The following is a 16,579-nucleotide window of genomic DNA, read 5'->3' on the forward strand; positions in this document are numbered from 1 at the left end:
GCCCCACAAGGAAATTTAACATTTAACCCTTTAATGTGCAAACCAGATTGAAATAAGGCCTAAATCCGGAAAAAAACACCTCCAGCACCTTGCCACAGCCCTGCTATGGCCCTACCTGCCCTCAGGGATGGTAAATATGAGGTTAAAGCTTCGATTTGGCCCAAAACATCTACAAGGGCCTTCAGGAGTTGGAGCGTGCTGCGAGAAAACAGGCCACGCCCATCTCACTCGATGTCTCTACAGCCTCAAAGAACCGCACCAGAGTGGTTTTAAACTAGCCATGTGGGTTCTGAGACCCAAAAAATAAGCCAAGTGTACCCTCAATAAAGTTTGCCAAAAAAACGTTATTGCCCACAAAACGTTAACAGCACTCCCAGTTCATAAAAACTAGCCCCTTATGCAAGCTTAGTAATGCCTTTCTATAGCTCTTAGGATTACTGCTTACCCTTACCCTCATGGGGATACTGTCAGCCTTTCTGAAATACACAGTCTCTTCAGAAAAAATGACTGAACATACCTCACTGCTATATAGCATGAAAACGTTCCTTTCACTGAAGTTTCTTGTACCCCTCAGCCTCTGTGGGAACAGCATTGGATCTTAGTTACAAATGCTAAGATCATCATCCTCCAGGCAGAAGTCTTCATCCATCTGCTGCCTGAGAGTAAATAGTACACACCGGTACCATTTAAAACAAAAAACTCATGCTTGAAGAAATTAAAAACTAATATTTTATCACCTCTTTCACTTTACCCTTCCTAGTACTTAGAGTAGGCAAAGAGAATGACTGGGGGGTGGAGCTAAGGGAGGAGCTATATAGACAGCTCTGCTGTGGTGCTCTTTGCTACTTCCTATTAGCAGGAGGATAATATCCCACAAGTAAAGGATGAATCCGTGGACTCGTCGTACCTTATAGAAGAAAAGATACTTACCAATAGACACTCATCCACTAGCAAACAAGCAGCAGACAACCAAACCAGTACTGGAACATATCAGCAGAGGTTATGGAATAGGAGATCCATTGATGAGGCAAAAGTCAATTCCCTGCGACCAATGATAGAGGGTGAATGAAAAATTTCCCATGAGGTGACAAAATAATAATAAACCATACCTTATATACATCCCTCTGACAAGCACTGTACTCTGAGGGGAAACTGGGCCTCAATATAGACTGAAAACCCCTCTCTGAATAATCAAATGCAAATCTTCACTTTTCAATCACCTCCAGTGGAGGCAACGTAAAGACTAAGCTATGTGTGAGGGGTTTTATAGAGCTCTTGGGTTTTGGGAATTTCTGTCTCCTCCTAGAGATAGAGAAGAGTAATTCCAAGTAGTAATGGATCGTGGACTTTCACTACTGTATGAAAGAAACAGTAATAACTTACTAGTAGCATTTTTGCTAATAAAAGTATATTGCAAACATTTCACATTAAAATGCATATTTCATTTTCAACATTTGTATCCCTTTAATTGCACATATGCAAATAATTTGTGCTCAAATCTTGTGTGTACTTGTTTGTGACTGGATACCAGGGAAATAAGTGAAAAGATAAGACCTAAAAAAAATAAAAATAAAAAAAAGCTGCATTATTTAATGCAAACATCTTCACAGATATGAAGGTACATTATCGTGCAGGTTGCACTTTGTGTTTAAAGTCCCTTTAAAGGGACAGTCAACACCAAAATTGTTATTGTTTAAAAAGATAAATAACGCCTTTATTACCCATTCCCCAGCTTTGCACAACCAACATTGTTATATTAATATACTTAAAGAACCAGTTCACTCATAATAGGTTAGTAACCTAGCAACAGCAACGTTGTACTAAAACTTTAAATAGAGTAATACCCTAAAAAAATAGTATTTGTAAAAGTAATTTTTTTTATCTTTTAGAATTATGTAGCAAAGCCTGTCCTCAACAATCCTGCAACACCCAGATAAAAGGGCTGGGCAACAGCTTTATGTTAGCCTGCCCCCTGACCAATCGCAATCACGCCATTAATGTATGCAGCAATACCTTTTCAATATGTACTCACCTCTTCAGTAATCAGTTGTAGTGAGCCCGCTCCTGCCGCTAACCGGTCACAGCACACAGAGCTGTGATTCCTGTTCTCCTACTGTGCAACACCATGAACCTTTAAGGGTCTAAGCTTCCACATAGCAGCCAGCCCTGCTCCCAGGAATTTTATTCTCCTCCCTTAGGGCAATGCAAACCATCCCCATACTACCGTGTCAGCTTTTCTGCACTCTTAGTCAATACTTAGAAATGGTTCTGCTAAGTGGCTCCTACCTGACAGTAGCAGATCAGCAGACAGTTGTAGTGAACCTGCTCCTGCCGCTAACCGTCATGCAGTAAGCACAGAAGGCAGCCGTGTCTATGCTGTGACCGGATCGATACAAGCAACGGCTCTGTTTGGGGAAATACATTTTTTGAGCTCCTAGTAATTCAGAATCTTGTTATATGGCCATATGTTACTTGCATATGCTCTTGCAGTTACCTTTTAGCACTACGCTCCAATTGAAAACGAATTACTGCTAAACATTGATGCGCTGCAATCGCTGGTCAGTGTTCACAATAGCAGTGATGTCACTGTGGGGGCCGGCGCATGCGTAATGCACTACACGGAGTAGTACATTACGCCAAAAAAAAAAACGGTAAGGGGGTATGGAAACACTATTCAAAAACGGAGTATTCGAAAAATGTTTTTTAAAACACACAAAGTGATGTTAGATGTTTGCCCAGCACTAACATATTTCACAATGTCTGCACATTCTATTAAAATTAATTCTTATTTTGGGTAAACTGTCCCTTTAATAACCTTTAAACCTCTAAAATTTCTGCGTTTTTCTAAACCACTAAAGACAGCCTCTTATCACATGCTTTTTTATTAGCTTTTCACAACAGGAGACCGCTAGTTCATGTGGGCCATATACATAACATTTTGCTCATGCCCGTGGGTTGTGGCAGACACTGCACTAATTGGATACAATGCAAGTCAATAAATAATAAATAAAAAGTAATGTGATCAGGGGGCTGTCAGAAAAGGCTTAGATAAAAGGTAATCACAGAGGTAAAAAGTATATTAATATAACAATGTTGGCTGTGCAAAACTGGGGAATGGGTAATAAAGGGATTATCCATCTTTTTAAATAATAAACATTTTTGAGTTTACTTTCCCTTTAATATCGGAGTCCTTGTATATTATTTACAGACTCCTACTCTACACTCACTTCCATCAAAGGCATTCTTCAGGGCCTGAATATCAGTGGCCACTCCAGACACTCTGTAAATCCCAACTTCTTCCACTCCTCGCTTTTCGATCTCCTCCACACACTGACGCACAATGTATGGAACCTTGGAGCGTTCCCTTCTGTTTTAGAGGAAAAAAATAAGAAAACTATGAATTAGACTATTGTGTTCTTATCTACAACTCTCTGTATCTGCTAAACTTTATCACTAACAAGTGGTAGCAATAAGATCGCAAAAAAACAAAAACATTTTAGTTATGCAAGAATGTAGAAGTGGAATGTTGGTGTGTACTAATAGTAGTTTATCAATATGCATTGGCATCATAATGCAGTGTGATCACAATAGAAGTGTGAAATGTTGGTGATACATTCTTGCTGTGTTAAGACAATGGTGCAAAAAAGTGGAACCTGCCATCATTGTCACAGTGAAATCCTTCTATAATCCTGGCGTGTGATTATGTGTGGTAATAATGAGAGGGTCATTCTATAAATAAGTCTGATCTTAGTGTAACCATGTGACAATTTAATAATGGTATTATGGCATGAGGTTGTAATAATGATGCAGGTAAAATATTAATCCCAGTGTGTCTATGGTGTGCAAAACTAATGAAATCTATATATGATTATGACGTGTGAGAGCTATTGTATGTTTGGTTATGGTGTATTTATAAAGTAGTAGTAAGCACCTGTTTTGTGAGTAACAGTGTGGGAAGTGAAATGTTACTCACTTTGTGACAACGCTGATTTTAACTCCAAAGACACCAGTTTGCTTGCGGGATGGCAATCTCTTCAGACTAAATTCGCGGCTTATAAACTTCAGCGATAGCTTGACTTCAATCTGCAAAGCCAAAGACATTTCTTAAGATGGTAACAGCACAAGTAAATATTTAAAGAGCAAAAAACATAATTTATGCTTACCTGATAAATTCCTTTCTTCTGTTGTGTGATCAGTCCACGGGTCATCATTACTTCTGGGATATAACTCCTCCCCAACAGGAAATGCAAGAGGATTCACCCAGCAGAGCTGCATATAGCTCCTCCCCTCTACGTCAGTCCCAGTCATTCGACCAAGAATCAACGAGAAAGGAGTAACCAAGGGTGAAGTGGTGACTGGAGTATAATTTAAAAGATATTTACCTGCCTTAAAACAGGGCGGGCCGTGGACTGATCACACAACAGAAGAAAGGAATTTATCAGGTAAGCATAAATTATGTTTTCTTCTGTTATGTGTGATCAGTCCACGGGTCATCATTACTTCTGGGATACCAATACCAAAGCAAAAGTACACGGATGACGGGAGGGATAGGCAGGCTCATTATATAGAAGGAACCACTGCCTGAAGAACCTTTCTCCCAAAAATAGCCTCCGAAGAAGCAAAAGTGTCAAATTTGTAAAATTTGGAAAAAGTATGAAGCGAAGACCAAGTTGCAGCCTTGCAAATCTGTTCAACAGAGGCCTCATTCTTAAAGGCCCAAGTGGAAGCCACAGCTCTAGTGGAGTGAGCTGTAATTCTTTCAGGAGGCTGCTGACCAGCAGTCTCATAGGCTAAACGTATTATGCTACGAAGCCAAAAAGAGAGAGAGGTAGCAGAAGCTTTTTGACCTCTCCTCTGTCCAGAATAAACGACAAACAGGGAAGAAGTTTGGCGAAAATCTTTAGTTGCCTGCAAGTAGAACTTGAGGGCACGAACTACATCCAGATTGTGTAGAAGACGTTCCTTCTTTGAAGAAGGATTTGGACACAAGGATGGAACAACAATCTCTTGATTGATATTCCTGTTAGTGACCACCTTAGGTAAGAACCCAGGTTTAGTACGCAGAACTACCTTGTCTGAGTGAAAAATCAGATAAGGAGAATCACAATGTAAGGCTGATAACTCAGAGACTCTTCGAGCCGAGGAAATAGCCATTAAAAACAGAACTTTCCAAGATAACAATTTTATATCAATGGAATGAAGGGGTTCAAATGGAACACCCTGTAAAACGTTAAGAACTAAGTTTAAACTCCATGGCGGAGCAACAGCTTTAAACACAGGCTTGATCCTAGCCAAAGCCTGACAAAAAGCCTGGACGTCTGGATTTTCTGACAGACGCCTGTGTAACAAGATGGACAGAGCTGAAATCTGTCCCTTTAATGAACTAGCTGATAAACCCTTTTCTAACCCTTCTTGTAGAAAAGACAATATCCTAGAGATCCTAACCTTACTCCAGGAGTAATGTTTGGATTCGCACCAGTATAGGTATTTACGCCATATTTTATGGTAAATCTTTCTGGTAACAGGCTTCCTAGCCTGTATCAGGGTATCAATAACCGACTCAGAAAAACCACGTTTTGATAAAATCAAACGTTCAATTTCCAAGCAGTCAGCTTCAGAGAAGTTAGATTTTGATGTTTGAATGGACCCTGTATCAGAAGGTCCTGTCTTAGAGGTAGAGACCAAGGCGGACAGGATGACATGTCCACTAGATCTGCATACCAAGTCCTGCGTGGCCATGCAGGCGCTATTAGAATCACTGATGCTCTCTCCTGCTTGATTTTGGCAATCAATCGAGGAAGCAGCGGAAAGGGTGGAAACACATAAGCCATCCCGAAGTTCCAAGGTGCTGTCAAAGCATCTATCAGAACCGCTCCCGGATCCCTGGATCTGGACCCGTAGCGAGGAAGTTTGGCGTTCTGGCGAGACGCCATGAGATCTATCTCTGGTTTGCCCCAACGTCGAAGTATTTGGGCAAAGACCTCCGGATGAAGTTCCCACTCCCCCGGATGAAAAGTCTGGCGACTCAAGAAATCCGCCTCCCAGTTCTCCACTCCCGGGATGTGGATTGCTGACAGGTGGCAAGAGTGAGACTCTGCCCAGCGAATTATCTTTGATACTTCCACCATTGCTAGGGAGCTTCTTGTCCCTCCCTGATGGTTGATGTAAGCTACAGTCGTGATGTTGTCCGACTGAAACCTGATGAACCCCCGAGTTGTTAATTGGGGCCAAGCTAGAAGGGCATTGAGAACTGCCCTCAATTCCAGAATGTTTATTGGAAGGAGACTCTCCTCCTGATTCCATAGTCCCTGAGCCTTCAGAGAATTCCAGACAGCGCCCCAACCTAGTAGGCTGGCGTCTGTTGTTACAATTGTCCAGTCTGGCCTGCTGAATGGCATCCCCCTGGACAGGTGTGGCCGATGAAGCCACCATAGAAGAGAATTTCTGGTCTCTTGATTCAGATTCAGAGTAGGGGACAAATCTGAGTAATCCCCATTCCACTGACTTAGCATGCATAATTGCAGAGGTCTGAGGTGTAGGCGTGCAAAAGGTACTATGTCCATTGCCGCTACCATTAAGCCGATCACCTCCATGCATTGAGCTACTGACGGGTGTTGAATGGAATGAAGGACACGGCATGCATTTTGAAGCTTTGTTAACCTGTCCTCTGTCAGGTAAATCTTCATTTCTACAGAATCTATAAGAGTCCCCAAGAATGGAACTCTTGTGAGAGGAAAAAGAGAACTCTTCTTTTCGTTCACTTTCCATCCATGCGACCTTAGAAATGCCAGAACTAACTCTGTATGAGACTTGGCAGTTTGAAAGCTTGAAGCTTGTATTAGAATGTCGTCTAGGTATGGAGCTACCGAAATCCCTCGCGGTCTTAGTACCGCCAGAAGGGCACCCAGAACCTTTGTGAAGATTCTTGGAGCCGTAGCCAATCCGAATGGAAGAGCTACAAACTGGTAGTGCCTGTCTAAGAAGGCAAACCTTAGATACCGGTGATGATCTTTGTGTATCGGTATGTGAAGGTAAGCATCCTTTAAATCCACTGTGGTCATGTACTGACCCTCTTGGATCATGGGTAAGATTGTCCGAATAGTTTCCATTTTGAACGATGGAACTCTTAGGAATTTGTTTAGAATCTTTAAATCTAAGATTGGCCTGAAAGTTCCCTCTTTTTTGGGTACCACAAACAGGTTTGAGTAGAACCCTTGTCCTTGTTCCGACCGCGGAACCGGATGGATCACTCCCATTATTAACAGATCTTGTACGCAGCGTAGAAACGCTTCTTTCTTTATCTGGTTTGTTGACAACCTTGACAGATGAAATCTCCCTCTTGGGGGAGATAATTTGAAGTCTAGAAGGTATCCCTGAGATATGATCTCTAGTGCCCAGGGATCCTGAACATCTCTTGCCCAGGCCTGGGCGAAGAGAGAGAGTCTGCCCCCCACTAGATCCGGTCCCGGATCGGGGGCTCTCGGTTCATGCTGTCTTTGGGGCAGCAGCAGGTTTCCTGGCCTGCTTGCTCTTGTTCCAGGACTGGTTAGGCTTCCAGCCTTGCCTGTAACGAGCAACAGCTCCTTCCTGTTTTGGTGCAGTGGAGGTTGATGCTGCTCCTGTTTTGAAGTTCCGAAAGGGACGAAAATTAGACTGTCTAGCCTTAGCTTTGGCTTTGTCTTGAGGTAGGGCGTGGCCCTTACCTCCTGTAATGTCAGCGATAATCTCTTTCAAACCGGGCCCAAATAAAGACTGCCCCTTGAAAGGTATATTAAGTAATTTGGACTTAGAAGTAACATCAGCTGACCAGGATTTTAGCCACAGCGCCCTACGTGCCTGTATGGCGAATCCTGAGTTCTTAGCCGTAAGTTTGGTTAAATGTACTACGGCCTCCGAAATGAAGGAATTAGCTAGTTTAAGGACTCTAAGCCTGTCCGTAATGTCGTCTAGCGTAGATGAACTAAGGTTCTCTTCAAGCGACTCAATCCAAAATGCTGCCGCAGCCGTAATCGGCGCGATACATGCAAGGGGTTGTAATATAAAACCTTGTTGAACAAACATTTTCTTAAGGTAACCCTCTAATTTTTTATCCATTGGATCTGAGAAAGCACAGCTATCCTCCACCGGGATAGTGGTACGCTTAGCTAAAGTAGAAACTGCCCCCTCCACCTTGGGGACCGTTTGCCATAAGTCCCGAGTGGTGGCGTCTATTGGAAACATCTTTCTAAATATTGGAGGGGGTGAGAACGGCACACCGGGTCTATCCCACTCCTTAGTAACAATTTCAGTTAGTCTCTTAGGTATAGGAAAAACGTCAGTACTCGCCGGTACCGCAAAGTATTTATCCAACCTACACAGTTTCTCTGGTATTGCAACGGTGTTACAATCGTTGAGAGCTGCTAAGACCTCCCCTAGTAATACACGGAGGTTCTCCAATTTAAATTTAAAATTTGAAATATCTGAGTCCAATCTGTTTGGATCAGAACCGTCACCCACAGAATGAAGCTCTCCGTCCTCATGCTCTGCGAGCTGTGACGCAGTATCAGACATGGCCCTAGCATTGTCAGCGCACTCTGTTCTCACCCCAGAGTGATCACGCTTGCCTCTTAGTTCTGGTAATTTAGACAAAACTTCAGTCATAACAGTAGCCATATCTTGTAATGTTATCTGTAATGGCCGCCCAGATGTACTAGGCGCCAAAATATCACGCACCTCCCGGGCGGGAGATGCAGGTACTGCCGCGTGAGGCGAGTTAGTCGGCATAACTCTCCCCTCGCTGTTTGGTGAAATTTGTTCACATTGTACAGATTGACTTTTATTTAAAGTAGCATCAATACAGTTAGTACATAAATTTCTATTGGGCTCCACCTTGGCATTGGAACAAATGACACAGATATCTTCCTCTGAGTCAGACATGTTTAACACACTAGCAAAAAACTTACAACTTGGTTATAATCTTTTTTAGCAAAAAACGTACTGTGCCTCAAAGAGGTACTAACGATTAAATGACAGTTGAAATAATAAACTGAAAAAAACAGTTATAGCATCAAACTTTAAAACAACAAAACTTTTAGCAAAGGTTTGTTCCCATTAGTAAAATAACAATAATTAAATTTGACATAAAAAATACAAAGCAACGTTTTTTATTCACAGTCACTATAAGAATTCTCACAGCTCTGCTGAGAGAATTTACCTCCCTTCAAAGAAGTTTGAAGACCCCTGAGATCTATCAGAGATGAACCGGATCATGCAGGAAATATAAAAGTAACTGACTGGTATTTTTTGATGCGTAGCAAAGAGCGCCAAAAACGGCCCCTCCCTCTCCCACACAGCAGTGAAGAGAAACGAAACTGTCACAATTAAAGCAAAAAAACTGCCAAGTGGAAAATAATGCCCAAATATTTATTCACACAGTACCTCAGCAATGTAAACGATTCTACATTCCAGCAAAAACGTTTAACATGATAAATAGTTATTAAAAAGGATTAGTGACCTTTAACAGAGTAGTTCCGGTGAAATACCATCCCCAGAATACTGAAGTGTATACATACATGTCATTTTAACGGTATGGCAGGATTTTCTCATCAATTCCATTCAGAAAATAAAAACTGCTACATACCTCAATGCAGATTCATCTGCCCGCTGTCCCCTGATCTGAAGCCTTTACCTCCCTCAGATGGCCGAGAACAGCAATATGATCTTAACTACTCCGGTTAAAATCATAGTAAAAAACTCTGACAGATTCTTCCTCAAACTCTGCCAGAGAAGTAATAACACGCTCCGGTGTTATTTTAAAATAACAAACTTTTGATTGAAGTCATAAAAACTAAGTATAATCACCATAGTCCTCTCACACATCCTATCTAGCCGTTGGGTGCAAGAGAATGACTGGGACTGACGTAGAGGGGAGGAGCTATATGCAGCTCTGCTGGGTGAATCCTCTTGCATTTCCTGTTGGGGAGGAGTTATATCCCAGAAGTAATGATGACCCGTGGACTGATCACACATAACAGAAGAAAAGGGACTCAGTATGGGGGGTTATGTTAGAGCTGGAAGGGATCAGATCCAAATTCCACTGCACACAGAAAGGCACAGGGGAGGGGACATAGTGAGGCATAAACAGCTAAATATGTAGCATATAGTGTAGCTTTAAGGGTGGAAACTGATGCAACGAGATTGGTCATTTATAACCAGAGGATGAAGTATCCTGCACGGGGAGAAGGCAACATATACAAGCTACTGCAAGGGGCAATGGTGCACTGGGAATGGAGTTTTTGGCACAAGGAAGGGCAAGAGGAGCCACAGAAGGCTAAAGGGACATGAAACCCAATTTTTGTTTTCTTTCATGATTTAGAAAGAACATGTACTTTTAAAGGTTTTCCAATTTACTTCTATTATCTAAATAGCTTGCTTCTTTTGATATCCTTTGTTGAAAAACAGTTATGCTTACCTGATGAATTCCTTTCTTTCCGATTGGTGAGAGTCCACAATTCCATACTATTGGGAATAAATCACCTGGCCACCAAGAGGAGGCAAACACACCCTACAGCAAGAGCTACCTGCTTCTTGTTTTCTCTCTGTATGTCCTATAGCCAAGCATAGGAGGAAGAAGCAAGAAGGATAGTAGGGTAAAGAGGTGCAAACTAGAACTGCCGCCATTAAGAAAAACATAATTTATGTAAGAACTTACCTGATAAATTCATTTCTTTCATATTAGCAAGAGTCCATGAGCTAGTGACGTATGGGATATACATTCCTACCAGGAGGGGCAAAGTTTCCCAAACCTCAAAATGCCTATAAATACACCCCCCACCACACCCACAATTCAGTTTAACGAATAGCCAAGAAGTGGGGTGATAAGAAAGGAGCGAAAGCATCAACAAGGAATTGGAATAATTGTGCCTTATACAAAAAAATCATAACCACCATAAAAAGGGTGGGCCTCATGGACTCTTGCCAATATGAAAGAAATGAATTTATCAGGTAATTATTACATAAATTATGTTTTCTTTCATGTAATTGGCAAGAGTCCATGAGCTAGTGACGTATGGGATAGCAAATACCCAAGATGTGGAACTCCACGCAAGAGTCACTAGAGAGGGAGGGATAAAATAAAGACACCCAATTCTGCTGAAAAATTAATCCACAACCCAAATCAAAATCTTTATAATGAAAAAAACTGAAATTATAAGCAAAAGAATCAAACTGAAACAGCTGCCTGAAGTACTATTCTACCAAAAACTGCTTCTGAAGAAGAAAACACATCAAAATGGTAGAATTTAGTAAAAGTATGCAAAGAAGACCAAGTCGTTGCTTTGCAAATCTGATCAACAGAAGCTTCATTCTTAAAAGCCCAGGAAGTAGAAACTGACCTAGTAGAATGAGCCGTAATCCTCTGAGGCGGGGATTAACCCGACTCCAAATAAGCATGATGAATCAAAAGCTTTAACCAAGATGCCAAAGAAATGGCAGAAGCCTTCTGACCTTCCTAAAACCAGAAAAGATAACAAATAGACTAGAAGTCTTTCTGAAATCTTAGTAGCTTCAACATAATATTTCAAAGCTCTTACCACATCCAAAGAATGTAAGGAACTTTCCAAAGAATTCTTAGGATTAGGACACAAGGAAGGGATAATAATTCCTCTACTAATGTTGTTAGACAACATTAGGTAAAAATGTAAATGAAGACAGCAAAACCGCCTTATCCTGATGAAAAATCAGAAAAGGAGACTCACAAGAAAGAGCAGATAATTCAGAAACTCTTCTAGCAGAAGAGATGGCCAAAAGGAACAATACTTTCCATGAAAGTAATTGAATGTCCAAAGAATGCATAGGTTCAAACGGAAGAGCCTGTAAAGCCCTCAGAACCAAATTAATATTCCAAGGAGGAGAAATTGGATTAATGACAGGCTTGATACGAACCAAAGCCTGAACAAAACAATAAATATCAGGAAGATTAGCAATTTTTCTGTGAATCAGCACAGAAAGAGCAGAGATTTGTCCTTTCAAGGAACTTGCAGACAAAACCTTATCCAAACCAGGTGCTGCGCTCACTCTATGTGCTGCTTTTGACAAACCCCATTGTGTTTTAAAGGATAAAATAAAGTTTTCGTTTTAAACTTTCTCTGGCGTGGATCGAATTCTTCTCCTCGTATCCTGTGCATCTTCCAGTGATCTGACGCTGAGGTTCTTGCTACCGAGCACACCCCCACCAAGGAACCAATCGTCAGCTTTCCCGAAGCGGTAACGTCATCCCGGAAGTACCGGGGCATTCTGAGGAAAGGTTCAGGCAGCGGGCGCCCACGGAGGTGGAGGAGACCACTGAGTGTGTTCACTCTCACTGAAGGTGCTGGTCCCAGATCCCGGAGCAGCTTGATTAATCCCAGTTGCAGGGTAAAAGGGCATGATCAGAGTGCCGCTCCCTTTGACATTGCATAAACATTTCCAGTCCCAGATACTTTGGTTCCTTTAAAAGTGGAGGTTTTTCTCATTGGTTATTTATCTGTGATTAACACACAGTAAGGACTCACCCCCTTTTTTCTTTTGATTCAACCAAATAATTGATTACCTTGGAAAAAAAGAAATATGGATTTTAGAAATCAAATTAGCATTCCAAGATTTAAGTCACAAAGTTCTTCTAGCTAAAATAGCTAAGGACATAGATTTAACCTCAAATGTGAAAATATCAAAAAAATGACGACACAAATGAAATTATTAGCATCTTGATCAACAATGCTAAACAAATCATAATCCGATACTTGTTGCATAAAGTATTCAACCAGAAAGTTGAAGCAGTTGTAACATCAGACAAATAAATTGCAGGCCTAAGAAAAGGACCTGAAAATAAAATAATTTTCCTTTGATAAAATACAAGTTTCCCATCTGAAGGAACTTAAAAAATAAATCCTATTTTCTATAGGAATAGTAGTATGTTTAGCAAGAGTAGAGATAGCCCCATTAACTTTGAGGATCTTTCCCCAAAACTCTAAACTAACTGCTGGCAAAGGATACAATTTAAAAACCTTAAAGAAGGAATAAAAGAAGTCCCAGGCCTATTCCATTCCCTAGTATCAGAAACTGGAAAAAAACCTCTGAAGAAACCACAGGAGGTTAAATAAGCAGAATTTAAATGTTATCTAGTCTTAAAATCAAAAGAACTAGTCTCCTCAATATCCAATAAAATCAACACCTTTTCAACAAAGAACGAATGTACTCTAAAAAAGTAGATTTGTTAGTGTCAATATCTGATGAAGTAAATTCTGAATGAGATAAAACATCATCAGAGAAGGATAATCCAGTATGTTATCGGTCATTTGAAAATTCATCAACTAAATGACAAGTTTAAAAAAGACCTATAAATTTTATTAGAAGGCGGGATGGCAGACAAAGCCTTTAGGATAGAATCAGAAAAATATTCTTATAAATTCCTAGGTATATCTTGTACATTAGATGTAAAAAGAATAGCAATAGATAATGCATTAATACTAATGGACTCTGCATGTAAAAGTTTATCATGATAACTTATAACAAACCATAGCTAAAGATAAACATTCATAACAGAAAAATAAATGAACTTAGCTTTGGTAGGACTGATAACAGTCATCAGCAATCCAACAGTATTTTCTGATACAGGAACAGTTTTTGAGATATCTTGCAAATGTAAGAGAAAAAACAACATATAAAGCAAAATATCAATTTCCTTATATGACAGTTTCAGGAATGGGGAAAAAATGCAAACAAAATATGCCTCTAAAAACCTGAAGCAGAATGAAATAAAGACTTAAATAATATCAGAAATCTGGTGCCAAGTATGACGCCCACAACTGCCAAAATATTTTTTGGCGCCAAGAACGTCTGTAACAGACACGAGCGTCAAAGATGACGCAACTATGTGAAAATTCTCTGCGCCAACTAAGACGCCGGAAATGACAAAAATACGTCAACAAACGTAATTCTCGCGTCAAAAAAGTCTTGCGCCAAAATAGCATTTTGCGCACCCGCGAGCCTAACAGCCCGCAATTTAGAAAGAAAGTCAATTGAAAAATTTCAGGTAAGAAACATTCATTTTTTTTTATGCATTACCCAAAAAAATAGAATTTATGCTTACCTGATAAATTACTTTCTCTTGCAGTGTATCCAGTCCATGGCTTCATCCTTTACTTGTGGGATATTCTTATTCCCTACAGGAAGTGGCAAAGAGAGCACACAGCAGAGCTGTCCATATAGCTCCCCCTCTAGCTGACTTAATTGCCAGGGCGGGCCGTGGACTGGATACACAGCAAGAGAAAGTAATTTATCAGGTAAGCATAAATTCTGTTTTCTCTTGCAAGGTGTATCCAGTCCACGGCTTCATCCGTTACTTGTGGGATACCAATACCAAAGCTTTAGGACACGAATGAAGGGAGGGAACAAGACAGGTACCTTAAACAGAAGGCATCACCGCTTGCAAAACCTTTCTCCCAAAAATAGCCTCCGAAGAAGCAAAAGTATCGAATTTATAAAATTTGGCAAAAGTATGCAGTGAGGACAAAGTCTCTGCCTTGTCCACCAACCTGTCTTCCCTTAGACGCAACGTATGGCCCAGTATTTATAAATTTTTTCGACACCTATATAGGGGCTTGTCTCTTACAGCCTATTAGAATCCTCGCTGTTTACAATGGGGGCGGACCGCTCAGGGCTGATACGCATGCGCACAGTCCATGATATTACGCTGAGGACACTGTAAGCGCCAATGCGGTCCGGACAGACGGTAGGACACGTCTCTAGTAGGCTTCTACATTAATACTCCTGAGTTACATACACATCCTATGGGCATTTCAAACTTAGCTTGTGGTATACACATTTATATTGAGGATCGCTGCATCAGGAGATTAAGTCCTCAGTTGTTAATTAGGACTATAACAGTAGGCGCACAAGGTTGTCCCTAACTTATGTGATTTTGACAGTAGATATATCTATAGATGGTGCAGACGATATATCACAATGAAATATGTAGATAACATGATTTAAATGGCCCTTGCACAGATTACGTTAGTAAGTGCATCCCTTAGTAGCTAGTTACGGATTTTTGCTTGTACTATTTTTTTCAGGTTTTTTAGTACTCTTCATGTTTTTCATTCTATGCTCTGTATATGATACATTGCTACTAGGTATTTGACTGGATGCTCAGATATACTGTATATGAACTAAATGTTGTGGTTAGGTGGTTATCTGCTAATTGATCATGAATAGATTCTTAATTGGGTTCTTTGATGTAATTGTTGCTTTGTTCACATTATTTACTTTGTACTGTATGCTTGGTTGCCATGGCAACCGATTTTTGGCGTTTTTTGCACAAAGGGGAGGGGTTTATGTATGTTTAAATGTTTGACTCACTTGTATGTTGTTGGTCTGATGAAGGGGAGCATTCCCCGAAACGTTACCGATTAAACTATTTGTTTAAAACTTAAGTCCAGAGAGTGCCGTTTCCTATTTTATATATATATATATATATATATATATATATATATATATATATATATATATATATATATATATATATATATATATATATATATATACACACACACACACACACACACACATACACATAGATACACACATATACATACATACATACATACACACACACATAATAAAGCAGTTTTAAAACAAGGCCACTAGTAACAGTGCACATATACATGGCATAATTATAAACACCCCATGAATGGCATACATTTCCCAATGATGCGTTTTACCTATTGGCAAATAGCTCCATTATGCTGATAGAAATGGCTGCTTTGCCTGATAAAAAAGCCACCTATACTGCAGTATTAGCTATAGAAACACTATGCAACAACAGACAGCAGCAAGTTCTTTAAATAAATCACTTCTCACACATATTTGGGTACATAAAATGAAAGGTCTCCCTGTCTCATGTTGTATACTGCACAATGCAGCAGGACCTCCTCCATATAAGCTTCTGCATTTGGTCCAAAGACTCAAATTGCAGTTTTAAATGCATTTTGTTTTAGACAAGATTAAGATTGTTTGCGCAAAACATTGTCTGTAATTTGAGTCTTTGGACTGAATAAAGGAGCTAATATGGAAGTGATTGTGGTTTGTATGTTGCATAATTAAGCAGGATATAAAATTCAATGTCAAAAGTACAAAATTGAAACATTAATATGGAATTATAACTAAACCTGAGTCCCAATATAACTCCTTAGTTTTTAAAAAAAAAAAAAAAAAAAATGTTATTCACTTAAAGGGAGACTGAACCAAAATTTTTTCTTTTGTGATTCAGACAGAGCATGCAATGTTAAGCAACTTTCTAATTTACTCCTATTATCAATTCTTCATTCTCTTGCTATCGTTATTTGAAAAAGAAGGCATCTAAGCTTTTTTTTTTTGGTTCAGACCTGTGGACAGCACTTTATTGGTGGATGAATGTATCGACCAATCAGCAAGAACAACCCAGGTTGTTCACCAAAAATGGGCCGGCATCTAAACTTACATTCTTGCATTTCAAATAAAGATACCAAGAGAATGAAGAAATTTGATAATAGGAGTAAATTAGAAAGTTGCTTAAAATTGCATG

General features: G+C 40.0%; 1 protein-coding gene across 1 annotated transcript in view; it reads right to left on the bottom strand.

The window, feature by feature from the left end:
- BCR (BCR activator of RhoGEF and GTPase) overlaps positions 1–16,579 on the bottom strand; it is a 169,087-nt gene that overhangs the window by 53,472 nt on the left and 99,036 nt on the right. Inside the window, exons 18-19 of the mRNA XM_053701993.1 lie at positions 3,974–4,083; positions 3,228–3,367 (exon numbers count right to left, since the gene is read on the bottom strand). Of these exons, the coding sequence (XP_053557968.1) occupies positions 3,228–3,367; positions 3,974–4,083 (250 nt within the window). The remainder of the gene's footprint in view (positions 1–3,227; positions 3,368–3,973; positions 4,084–16,579) is intronic.

Source organism: Bombina bombina, chromosome 2 (genome assembly GCF_027579735.1).
Source record: "Bombina bombina isolate aBomBom1 chromosome 2, aBomBom1.pri, whole genome shotgun sequence".
NCBI lineage: Eukaryota > Metazoa > Chordata > Amphibia > Anura > Bombinatoridae > Bombina > Bombina bombina.